This window comes from Barbatula barbatula (genome assembly GCF_947034865.1).
Source record: "Barbatula barbatula genome assembly, chromosome: 5".
NCBI lineage: Eukaryota > Metazoa > Chordata > Actinopteri > Cypriniformes > Nemacheilidae > Barbatula > Barbatula barbatula.
In genome coordinates, this window is record NC_136769.1 from 656,474 (window position 1) to 669,590 (window position 13,117).

Genomic DNA, 13,117 nt, shown 5'->3' on the forward strand with positions numbered 1-13,117 from the left:
ACCGAACGGCAGTCACAGAAACTCAATCTCCCAGCATGCAGCTGGGAATATGTGACAATCAAAACGTCACAGCGCCCCCTATCGTGTGGACACTGCAGTTGTCAAATGCGCAGCCAATGGAGGTTCTGTTGCTATAGCATCTTTTATTTTTAGCCTTCCGCAGCACAACCACACGCATGGAAAAATGAAGTCGCCAGCAATTAGAGGCCTCATTAGATAGATGTACTTTATAGATGTTTGAATAAAAGTTTAAACCGGGATGTATAAAAAATGTGAAATCAACATGAATGCTGAGCCAACATTTTATAGTTGACTAAACTACTACATCAAACACATTTAATAAGAGTTCAGTGATCAAATGACAATGATGGATCTTTTTAACAGAGTTCGTGACGTTTGTACGCGCAGAGTTGTTGAATTATTGCGCGCAGAAAGTAGTTCCGGCCGCCATCACAGCTGCGTATAAATGCGCGAGACCGTTAAGCAGTGAAGTTTCCGCGGGCGCGTGCACGCTCAGAACATGTCACGCCATCAGTTTAACGCAAAATAATCTCACAATTAAAAGCGCGTTTTATTCGAACGAATGTCGACGCGATCACGCGCACGCTGCGATGCTATAACAGCGTTAAACGGACTAATGGACATTACAGGCGCGTGAGGAGAACGCGAGGTAAGTGTTTGATTTCTTCATCTATAAGAAACGAAGTGCACGTGATTGAAACTGTTCTGGATTGTGTTGCTCTGGACTTTGTCATGTTGCATTGATACACTTATGATGTTTGTTGTTGTTTTGATGGAGGGATGAATTGTCGATCATTTCAGAAAGTGAGATTCGGTTGTAATAATGTGACGTAATGTGGCGTAATTCGTCTGCACTCGTGCGCGTGTGTTTGTTTGCCTCTGACGTTGTTGTTCGTTCGTGCACAGATAATCTTTTATCTGCTCCGCACATGAATGTCACTTTACTCAACTGTGATGCGGATAAACGGCAGTTTACACCACAATGACTTTACATGTGAACCAGTTTCTTTAACTCTTTCTTTCACTGGAGTTCGTCCTCATGTGAGCACTGTGTGTTGAGAGAAATAACATCATGAAAGTTCAATGATGAAGATCAGTATTGTGAAGAGACGTCACACACGCTGATGATGACGACATGGTTTTAAACCTCACCTCCAACAGCACCACTTCATCATCAGCTGTGTTTAAGACTGTAACTCAACTGTAAATGTGATTTCTTAAATTAGAAGATGTGTTTATACTGTTATTACATGATATCAGTTTGTTCAAGCAGATTTATCCTGACGCTGTATAAGGCACACAGCAAAATCCCAAAATAACTCTCATAGTGTATATGTAATCCACACTGTACAGAGTTAATTTGGCCTTTTGTTAACACTGGCGATTTGGCTGTGCAGTGTGGCTTTTACGCTCTGAACTCATGTTATGTTAGTGAGCTGGACTGATGAGGGATTTCCTAAAGATCATCATCGACTGAAATGTGTACAAACACATACTTACGTGTCCTCTTATTGTGTCTTTCCAGGGAGTTTGAAGAAACTGGACACTAGCTGGAAACAAGCATTCATGGGGTCAAGATTCATTTCTTGACATCACATGGTCACCGAGTTGAAAAAAAGAAATTGATCAATGTACCAAAATCAGAGGCCCTTTTAAATTCAAACCAAAGGCTGCGACTCAAGACTTTCGCAAGAAATGTTGAGACTGCCATAAGGTGTTTCACACAAAATTCAATTATCGTACACAATCATGCATCTGGAGGTGAAGGTCGCCTTGAACTTCATCGTGTCCTACTTGTACAATAAACTTCCGCGCCGGAGGGCGGATCTGTTTGGTGAGGAGTTGGAGCGAATTCTCGTGTCCCGTTTTGAAGGACACTGGTACCCCGACACACCTTTACGCGGTTCTGCCTTCCGCTGTCTTCACCTGGGTGTCCCGTCAGACCCGCTGGTGGAACTCGCAGCCAAGAGGAGCGGTCTGGACACGCAGGAAGTCCACGCTAACGTTCCCCCAGAGCTAAGCATTTGGATCGACCCGTACGAAGTGTCCTACCAGATTGGAGAGAAGAGCGCCGTGAACATTCTATATATGGAGGATCCACCAGGTTTAGGGGGTCGCTGTTCGGATGCAAGTGTGCTTAAAAGTGAAGTGGAGTTTGAGGAAGTAAAAAGTCTGGGCTTTAACCCCGAGGCTCAGGTGTTTGTGCCCATTGGAGGCCGGATGTCGCCCGATTTGCTGCCGTCTATTTCCAGTTCTCCGACACCCCTCTCTACCTCATCATGCCCGGGGCTGTTTGGTTACACCGCTCCCAGCACGCCCACCAACCCCAGTGCCCATTCTTCAAACACATCCACCCCGTCTCCACCCATCGCAGGCCTCGTGTACCCACACCCGCCCTCTCGCACTGGCCCTCAGCCCATCACCTTCACCACCGCCAGCTTCGCCGCAACCAAATTCGGCTCCACAAAGATGAGGAAGATCGGAAACTGCGGAACGTCCGGCATGCTCCAGACGCAGAGGGTGACGACGCGCTCGCCTGGCACCGTCTCTCCTCCCGGGCTGATGAAGCACAGACCTCTCTCACTCGCCATGCGCTCCCTTACGCCTCCTGTCTCCAGCCAACTGTCCCCCAATGCAAAAGAGTTTGTGTTTCCAGTGTCTCAGAGACCGCTCTATTTTGATGCAGAAGCTCCGCCCATGGCTTCGTTCCACGCTCTGCCCCCCCACGTCTCCTTCGACCCGTTCTCTAGCCCGCCGCCGGGTCAGGCCTTGGGAATCATCGGTGCCAACGGTGGAATTTCCTTCATGGATAAAGCTCCGTTTGTGGAGGGGCTTGGCGGGTACAACCTGCAGTATTCAGGCCAGACGTTCCAGCCTGTGGTGTTGGCCAACTGAGACCTCCCCAGAGTTTCCAATGCTGAAGTATTTCCCATCAATCATCGTTACACTACCAACAGAAACTAAAGTATTATGACTTAAGTATTAATTGTGATTGTTACTTTGTCCCATTTGCCATTAGTTTCGCGTTGACCAGCACACCTTTCTTTGTGTTTGTTGTTTTCTGTATTCAATGATGTGATTGTCGGGGTCTTTATTGGCCAAAAGTTAGTGTCTGTAATCTGCTGTGTCTACCCCCGCTCATTTTAGTGTTGATTCAGGAAGTTTATAATCTTTGGAATGAATGCTAGATGATCATTTAGGATTTTGGGAAAGCGCTACGGATGATTTCTGGAACATCCGCTCACACCTCAGTGGTCATATTTGAAGGGATTTTATGATCCGTTCACTGTGCTAGCGTATGTCTCGCGGTCCTGAGCTCACGTCTTGTGTTTGTGTGCTGTTCAGTTGAGCTTTAAATGCACTTTATATTTATAGACCGCATACAGTTTAAATGCATTAGGCCGATTCTGCAGAAACCAGCCAGCGGTTAATGCAGACATTGCTCGAAGGCTGTTTGTACTGCACTCGATAGTTATCCGCATCATATTTGACCTTCAGAGGATTGAGGACATGAGTGTTTGTGTCTCTTACACGTATAGCTTGTGTGAAGGTGAAGCGATGCAGGCGTCCAGGCCGAGACTCAATGTGACTTTAGAGAGATGGGACATGAGGGACGGTGATGTTATGGGCACTCGTTTTGTATGAATATGTTGTTGGTTGTTTTTGTATATAATTCAGAGTTTGTCGACATTGAGATTTTATATGGATGTTTGCACACTGTTGTATTTGTTTTTCACAGTTTCAGGACTATGAATGTTACCTCATTGTTTTGTCAGGTGGTTGTAGAGACTCTTCAGGGCACTGAGATGATGGCTGGCTTTCTTTAAGACATCAGTCAAGTTCAGTCGTGCCGCACTTTACGCACACCGGCCTCTTAGAACACCTTGCTAAAAACACAAGACGCTGGATGCTGAAGGTCTTTAAATCACCCTTTAATGGCCGTGTGTGTGAACTATATGATGATGTGCTGTAGTTTAAAGATTATATTGAAATGAAATGAGACCGTATGTGATGTTCAACTTGATAAATGTATCGGTTTGTTTCATTTTGGGTAGGGTGGGATTCAGATTTCTCTACCTGGTGTATTTTTACATTTCTTTTGTAATTTATTTACCAGTTTTCTATATTTTCCTGTGTTTTTTTTCAGAACAGCATTTGTAAAACAAATGAAGAGATGTATACTATGACATGAATCTGTATATATTTCTTATGTTTGAGATCTTTTCTTTAGTTTCTTACGTGCTGAAGTTATTTTTTCAGAGATAACTCTATGAATATAAATCTATATGCAAAATGAAATGATTAATAAATTGTTTAACAGTGTCTGATGTGTCGGGATCTTTTCTCATTTCTTTCTGATGACCGTTCTCGTACGTTTAGTTTAATATTTTCATTAGCGGATACTTTTATCCAAAATGACTTTCAAATGAGCACTTAAAGCGCTAACAAAGAGTGAAGTATACAGGACTAGAGTTGAGGTTTGCCAAAGATGAACAAAATGGAAGAAAATTCTTGTAGTTTTAAATGGTATTATTTAAAGTGGTACTGGACTGTAACAGCTGGTTAAAAACATTTTAAAACCGATGATCATCGTACATTGATTCGATCAAAATTACAAGATAAACGAATTCTAGAGAAAACAAAGAGACCATCTTGGGGTTCATCTCCGATGTTGGAATTTAGACATAATCAAACATCCTGTAGATTCATCAGATAATAAATGAGCACATTGTTGTTCGTTGTTTTTTCCTGAGTAAAAGGCATTCCTCGTATATGAAAGCTATTTGATTTAATGTTGAATTAATTCTATCACAATAACGTGCATTAAATTGTGTCCGCAAATGTTTACATTACAAACGCTACATTTACTGACAAAAGGGAACAATCTTATATTGGAGATGTCCGTGTTAGATCTCAGATGCTCTTCAGTGTTCAGCTGATTGTTACGTAATGCTGTTTGTAATACACACATGTTATATAAAGACAATGTATGTGAACACAGGGAACGGTCTTAGTAATGTGTGTGTGATGTGCAGATGTCTCTGGGTAACTCCTGATGTCACCAGCAAGAGCCAATCACAGGGCAGATTCATCATGACCTCAACAAGGTCGATGCTTGTTTTCTCTTTATTAATATTCATGATACAGTTATCAGATCACACTGCATTACAGATTCACTTCTGATGGGAAGACGACGTGTTGTTATAAAAACAGCACATAGAAAAGATATAATAATTATTAAAAACTCAAGAGTGCTACATTTCAGTCCACAGCCGAAGATAACACGCACTTACAAATTTAACAAACTACTTTAAAGGCCAATCATTTAAAAAACATCACGGTTTATTGAATATCACAAACATTGGCCTTGACAGTAGAAAGTTCTAGATGGGTTTGGTTTGTAGAATAAATGAAAACTGAGCAGGACACATTAAAAACATCAAAGAACGCAACAGTCTTTTAGCGCTACATGTAGAAGAGGACACGCCCACTGCACGATGACATCAGCATGCAGAACCACTTCACTATCTATTTTTTGCTTGTAAATATGGTTAGTTTAGAAAAACAATCGTTAGAATTACATACAATAATATTGTAAAACACAATATTTGTCAAACACAAGCCTCAAGTACGCAAAGACGTTTGTTTATCCTAAAACAAAGTTTTGTGATGTTATTAATGGGAAAATCATGAGGATGTAAGTACACTTTGTGCTGTGTGTGTTTGTTATGTGTTCAAACAAATTTGGAGAAGATCGAATCGTAAGTTTTCCAACCCATTACGACCAATTGCTATTTTTAAACATGATACGCTGTGTGGAAATGTCAGATTCGTTGCACAAGTTAAAATATTTATGTATATATTTTTATATCAAGAAATTTAAAAAACTACTCCACATGTTATTGTGCAGTTTCACACGTCAAGCCTCATTCACGAAACGCAAAAGGTCTCTAAATAAACTGCTGGTGTTTTATAAACAAGATCCATTAATGATGCGTTTCTCATTTACATAAGTGCCGAGCTGCCAAACTGCTATAAAAACACAAACATGATAAAAAAATAAAGATGTTTGACATGTTATTGCCCTGGATTGAGTTCTGAAAACTACAACTAAACCAGTCCAGTTTATTATGATCAGACTCGCAGTTAAATACCCGTGTTAAAACCATATATAAACAGTCACTGTAAGTCAAAGATCTGCACTACATTAACAACAACAACATGTGTAAATGTGCAGTGGACAGATGTGTGTCTATAGAGTGCTGAACACCATCATGTCATCTTATGCGTCTGGGTCAGATAGAGCGAGCGGGCGGGCATCAGGACCACTGTTATCATCCACAGAGACCCTAATGACATCATCAGTCACCAGCGTCTGACCTCCACTATTATTAGTGGGGATTTTTACTTTTCATTTTTAAAGACCAAACGGAACCATTGCTTCTTATAAACAAGTCATGCACCTTTTTACACCCAGAAAGTTACCCGAAACCCTCTCGTACATCTCTGTACAGAGACATAGAGTACAAACTAGAGAAGGAAAGTGCAATGAAAATAAGAGTCTTATCAAGAACTTGTGCGATTCATCTGTCGCTGCTTTCATCACTCGTCGAGGTGAACGACAACGGTCAGGCACGCCTGCCGGGGTGGAATGACACATGAGGGAGGTCAGAGGGTAAAGTTCATGATGGTTTATATAGATATATTGTGTGATTCAGATCCACTCGATCTGTTAGAGCCTCGACGACCAGAAACACTCCTGATCTCCTCGCGTCATAAAACATCAACAAATAACATCAGTGGTTCTTCACTCATCCACCCTGTCACACACTTGAATTACCCAGAATCCCCAGCGGCAGGAAGCCTGCGAATCACTGGAGAAAATGCTCACTCTTGATGAAGTTTGTCTCTTACAGCGCTCCGTATTTGGCCTCGCACAGCGACACGATCTTCTTGCAGCGGCCGCAGTCTTTCCGCAGCTCGGCCACTTCCTGTCGCAGTGCCGCGTTTTCCCGTTCCAGGAACGCGGCGCGGACGGCGATCTGGTTCTCTTTTAGTCGCCGAGCGTCCCGCGAGCGTTTCGCCGCCGTGTTGTTCTTCTTCCTGCGTGACCAGTACTTATCATCCTGTGACAAGACATCGAAATCTGTTTTAGGACAAACGTGAAACGGCCAGTTTGAGAAGCAAATGTAGCCTCATCCGACAGTTAAGAGATTATGTGGCACGTGTAAGAGCAAGAAACAATTCTGCATCTATTTTAACATACAGGCAAATGTTTTAAAAGCATGAAAATGAGAAATCGATCACAAAAAACAGAGAACAGAATGTAGGTTGATATGAGCCATCACCTTCGCCTCTTCTGGGACGAGCACTTTCTTGGCTTTCTTGATCATGGGTTGAGGTTTGAGGTCATCCTCTGAGAAGCGGTGTTTGCGGGGGTTGAAGAGTTCTCCTCCCGGAACGCTGGACAGAACCAGATCTGTGGGGTCCGGCTGGAAGGGGACGTTCACATCGATCTCCTCCGGCTCAACAGAAGCAGGTGACACACGACCTGAGTCATCTTTGGCTTCTGGTGGTGACAGAAAGTTTTTTTTATGAGAGCGAACATCATGTTTGGACAGCAGATCATGTGTGGACTGTTTAAACATCACAAGTGTCATGTAAACATCACGTTCTGTTTATGGCTCCAAATGAAACTTGAAAACATGAATAATGTGTTGAATAACAAAATGATGTGATCAGGTGTAACGTAAATGGATAGTGTTTTAGGTTTTACAGTTGGGTATTAAAGCGTTATTAATTATATTAAGTGTTTTAACAGCATAAATATCACCATAAGAAAACAAACTGTTGGGTTATAGTTGTTCCAGACAATGTCTGATTTGTTCTCTCTCACCTTCTGCGGTCTCCGTCACCTCTTGCTCTGTTTCATCACTGACCGACGATGACTCCTGCGTGTTCACCTCATCCTTCTCCTCGGTCTCTGAATCTGGCTCCGCCCCCTGACCCTTACTCAGCTCCTCCTCCAGTGTGACGGGAATCCCGTTCTCCAGCAGGAACTCATCCAGGTCCATGTACTCCAGGTGGAAGGTCTCGCCGTCGTACGGGATGGTCTTGTCCCAGATGGTGGGGGTGAGAGATGCGGAGACTCCACTTGACACCCCATCACCTGCTGAACCCTGTTTCTCCTTCTCAATGTCTGTAAGAGAAGACACCATCGTTCAGTTTTGATATTGGACAATAAATGTAGATTTTTAGGGAAGTAACAATGTTAGCAATATCAATGTGGTGCTGTTTTCTTATTTTATAGTCAGGGAGTTTAAGTCATTTGACAAACACTCTTAAAAATAAAGATGCTTTAAAGGATATTCACAGGGATGCCATAGAAGAGCCATTCAGCCAAAAGTTCTTTGAAGAACCGTCTCTATCTTACCTTTTCGTGATCTTTTTCACCACAAAGAACCAGTTGTGAAACAGAAAGTTCTTCATGGAACCATTTAGCCGAAAAAGGTCACTTTTCTATGGCATCGAAGAACCTTTTGAAGCACCTTTATTTTGAAGAGTGTATCTCATACTATACCTTAAAGCAACAGGTTCATTTTTACATCATTGCAATGTTCAATAATTGTTTATTAAACACGTATGGCCCTTTTGTCCAAGTCTTCGTTTGTCTTTTTAAATAAAATGGTATACCGCAGTGTTTGTAAAAGTCATGTTTTATAACATTCACACAAATGTATGTGAATATTGCACCTCATGAAACAAAAGCACCAAAGTTGGTAAACTACTAATACTACTACCACCACCGTGTTGGTTAGCACATGTTTGTATAGTTATGTTGCAATAATAATATGAAGATTTGTATTAATTGAATCCAGAGCATCATAAGTCCCACACTCATATACCGTAACATACTATAGTACTATCATCTCATACATTACTGTCCTTTGGTGCATGTTAGCCACGATACATCTAATAGACATGTACCAAACTATAAAGCTACAATGTCGATACACAAAGCAACTGAAGGGTAAAACAGCAATAGATGTTTGAACATTGTTAATGATTCCTGTCCCTCTGAGTACTGTGAATGCGTTAATGTGTCAATTATACAGTACCGCGGTGTTGTACACGGTGCGGTTTTTGGTTATCGCGGTATGCGCTGGAAGGGAACTTTGTGTTCTTTAAGGAACCAATGAATGCAGCGCATGACTACAAGCGCGCGCGCGCACTCAAGAATGCAGGTTCAAGGCATAAACATGAATCAAGATCGTGTGAATGAAACAACATGGATACAGTATATATACATTAATATACATGCGCGGACGCAAGTTTGTGTTCTCACACAGCGGGTTTGTTTACCGTCGTCTTGATCCTGCAGTATGTTTGGAGGAGGAATATTCATAATCTTCTTCAAGACAAAAGTAGAAGACTTCTGTGGACCGATGGTCACGTTCACCGACTCCTGTCCGGGCATCACTGCTGCGATATGAATCGATATAAACTGCTGCCGTGTCCGTCAAACCCGTTAAGCTCCTGTTTCTACACGAGACAACACACAAAACAAGAGCGCGCGCGTGAACATCCACTCCAGTGCACTGCGTTCAACAATCACGTTCACGAGGACACGCCCCTGAATGACGTTTGAGCGCCGATTGGTTGTTTGGCGGAGTGGAAATAAATAATAAAAAGGTCAAGACAGAGCCGCTCGCCTATTGGTCAACTGTTACTATACGTCACGCAGAGCTACAACAGTAAATAAACAACAAAGGCCGTTTCGATCGAGTCTTTGTTCCAAAACAAGTTCGGAATGTCTTTATGGCCGTCAAACAGCTTAAATAAACTCAACTCGCCCTCTTTCGACTAAACATTAAACAGAATGTTTCTTTTACGACAATAAAAAACACTCCGGTAGTTTCCCATGATGATGTCAATAAGTAGATTTGTATATTATAGTTCACTTTTCGACAAATGTATTAAATCGGATGTGTGTGTACATGTTTTCATTTTGTCGTCATCTAGCCGTGAGCTCGTGTCTCCAAACGTGCCGTGCGCGCGCTCGCGGAGTGGGCGGGGCTTTCAGCACGTGCGGCCGCAAGAGCAGTGCGCGCACACAGCAGCTGGCGTCGTGAACGCGCGGGAAGAAGCCTCTCGCAGCGACATTAACGCCACACAGTAGATTGACACATTTCGCAATGAATTGATTTGTTTTAATGTCATTTCTGAGGTAAAATAATCAGAAAGATCACGAATGAAGACGATAAGACGGTCACCTCGCGAGAGATTGAGCTTAAAGTCAGTCAGAAAGAGATTTAAGCGCTGATATTACAGTGAAGATGTGAGTACTGTATGATATATTTGTGGTATCCCTGATCACTTACACTATGTTTTACTGTACAATAGTTACGAGTTATTTGTTATAAAACTTGAGGATGAAAAAAGATTTGTATATTGACACTACTAACAGGGTAACTTGGCTTAAAGTACAGTTATACAAGCACACGGACGAGACCAACCATGCTACACATTTGTTTTAGACAGACTATGGATGACATTCGATTAATATTTTACATTTCATATATATTTTATCAGGGGAACTTGGGTGTGAACACCTGTGAATATTCTTGAACTAATGTTTTGACTTGCAGTTACACAATGTCAACGCCAGAGGGCCAAATACATCAGAATATATTTATTTAATCCAAATCAATTGGTGGTGGTTACTGTATTAAAACCACGGTTTTGACCATAGTGATCAATGAAGAAAACAAAAAACATAGTTACTCCTTTTTTTCTTTACCTAAAAAGAGTGAGAATGATGAAGTATAATCCAGAATTTCAGTGGTTAAATGATCCTTACTGGTTCATACTTATAATTATTTCTACAGTTTTAAAAACATTAGGAATCTCTTATAGAAAGACAAACATTTTCATCATGAAGGAGTGTATGATGGGGATTTTCAAATCAGGCCAAATCTGAGCACTTAAATTATAAACACGTATGGAATGACTGACATAAAATGTCCACCCTGTTACGGACAAACACATGATAACATAATAGTCTAATAATATACGATTTTGTATAATTCTTGCTTTTTTAATACTACAAAAATCCCACATGCACACAAATCCAGGCTAGTGTGTAGTCATGTGACTGTTTGTTTAGTTTTTATCTGTGTACGGTGTCTGACTGCACCCAAACTCAGATCTCTTCTTGCTCTCATGGAGTTAATAAAAGATCATCTTAACATACAGGTAATGTCATTATTAGACACTTAATAGTGAGTTCAGTTATAAACGTGTCAATGAGCTTCAGGAACAGCAGTTTCACACTTTTAACGTCACAGAAGCGACTCACAATCACATCTCATTATGTTGAAAAGAAAAGTGTAACACACACTGATACGTACTGTGAATATTTCGACAGTGTATGTGAAATGTCCCTAATGGTTTATAATGCCCACAAGCTCCACAAAGTGTTAGTATAGCAAAAATAAACCTTTTGAGCGATTAGGGGTTTTCTGTGGCTATAAGAAGATCATCTGAAGATTAAATAAAGACACTGAGAACAGAAACATGTCCAGCACTGACAGCACAGGTGAGATATAAACACAACCCATATGTTTTCTACTGATATTTATATTAATCTCAGAGTTAAATATACTGTAAGTAATGTGTTTGTTTCCTGCTGTGTCTGTTGTCCCCAATCCTGCCCGCAGGAGGAAAAAGTCTTTACATAGACAAATATTGTGTAATGTTGATAATACATTTAATATATAAACAAAGTTTTGTGTCAATAAACAGTGAATGTGTGTTTGTTGTGTCGCAGTGAGGATTGTTCTGTTGAGTAAAGATGTGTCAGTAAACAGTAAATGTAAAAATAAAACCGGTCACTTATAGTCGGGGCACGATAGTCACATAAAAATATGCTTTGCTATCTCATGCGTTTGGAAAAGCCTTGCAGTCCTGCCGTAAAAATGACTGTGTTGCCAGATCATATCGTTGAAAAGAACAGCAGACAATGACAAGCCAAAAATAAACCTACAAATCGAGACATTTATTAGGGCAAAAACACACTATATGCAACTGTTCACTTTATTATAGTTTTACTCGATTGTTTACACACAAATATTGGTACTTGAGACACAATGAGCTCAACATGTAACTCATTCACTAACCCCCTGAACCAATTCTGCTAAACTACAAGCACAATTCCTGCTTTACACTCACATTGTAGATCTAAAACACACTTTTTTCATAACACTACACACAATTCTCTGCATTTGGCACAATTTTCAGGCAGAAAAATCTCTTGTTTTCACAAGGAACACACTGCCATTCATATATGAACACTGACTCATCACATGTGTAAACACCTGTAACAAACGCCTATACACCTTCTCCAAGCTATAGAAGACACATGTGGAGATATAGCAGCTGATGCTTTTCATGACTGGACTGAGAAACATTGCTTGTGATGTGGATGAGGTGCTGTGGTCAGACCGAAGAGAAGATGCAGCATAGTTTTTTACTGTAACTGTATACAGTCAATTCTTCTGTTGTTTTGTATGTACACCACTGTATGTGCCACTTTGCGTTGGTTGGGATGTACGCTGTACATTGTTTTTGTTGGAAAAATTAAATATATTTGTTATCGTGTATTTGTGTGTTCTGACTATAAAAACTATTTTATACATATATATATATATATATATACTACAAATATATATGTACTATCTGTAGTAAGTGTAACACTGAATCATATAAAGAGCAAAGTCATTATGATGAATGGAGAAGTGTTTTATAAAGAGCACATCAGTGTTCAACTGGTTCTTATAAATGTTTATTCATATGATGGTTTGTGTGTGTCATTTGAAAACAAAATACCATTTTAAGAAGAAAGAACATTGTTTTGAATGTGAAGTTTCATTTTGCAGGAGAATTGAGGGGTTCTGCCCATTGTGTTTGTGTTTTTTGATTTGCGTTTAGAGTTCTGAGAATATGAGGCTTTCAGAAAATGTGTGTAAACAATTGAGAAAAACTGTAACTATGTACCTGCAGCTTCATAGGAAAATATTAATCCACAAATGCGAAG

At 40.7% G+C, this 13,117-nt stretch overlaps 2 protein-coding genes across 2 annotated transcripts; one reads left to right on the top strand and one right to left on the bottom strand.

Annotated features, from left to right (window-relative positions):
• The first annotated feature begins 87 nt into the window (after positions 1-87).
• On the top strand, positions 88-4,344 carry tob2 (transducer of ERBB2, 2). Its single transcript, XM_079455785.1, has 2 exons — positions 88-670; positions 1,547-4,344. The coding sequence occupies exon 2, from the start codon at positions 1,771-1,773 to the stop codon at positions 2,914-2,916; it is 1,146 nt and encodes a 381-aa protein (XP_079311911.1). The 5' UTR covers positions 88-670; positions 1,547-1,770; the 3' UTR covers positions 2,917-4,344.
• A 788-nt stretch (positions 4,345-5,132) lies between these two features.
• tefb (TEF transcription factor, PAR bZIP family member b) lies at positions 5,133-10,085 on the bottom strand. Its single transcript, XM_079456322.1, has 4 exons — positions 9,385-10,085; positions 7,919-8,221; positions 7,371-7,591; positions 5,133-7,148 (listed from the first exon to the last, which is right to left on the bottom strand). The coding sequence occupies exons 1-4, from the start codon at positions 9,497-9,499 to the stop codon at positions 6,933-6,935; spliced, it is 855 nt and encodes a 284-aa protein (XP_079312448.1). The 5' UTR covers positions 9,500-10,085; the 3' UTR covers positions 5,133-6,932.
• Between the last annotated feature and the right edge of the window lie 3,032 nt (positions 10,086-13,117).

Bases quoted from the DNA above. Each gene is read 5' to 3' on its own strand.
- tob2 (XM_079455785.1), top strand. From the start codon at position 1,771: ATGCATCTGGAGGTGAAGGTCGCCTTGAACTTCATCGTGTCCTACTTG.
- tefb (XM_079456322.1), bottom strand. From the start codon at position 9,499: ATGCCCGGACAGGAGTCGGTGAACGTGACCATCGGTCCACAGAAGTCT. The intron at 7,592-7,918 runs GTGAGAGAGAAC...TGTCACCACCAG, and splicing joins GGTGACGGAGACCGCAGAAG to AAGCCAAAGATGACTCAGGT. The intron at 7,149-7,370 runs GTGATGGCTCAT...GTCTTGTCACAG, and splicing joins TCGTCCCAGAAGAGGCGAAG to GATGATAAGTACTGGTCACG.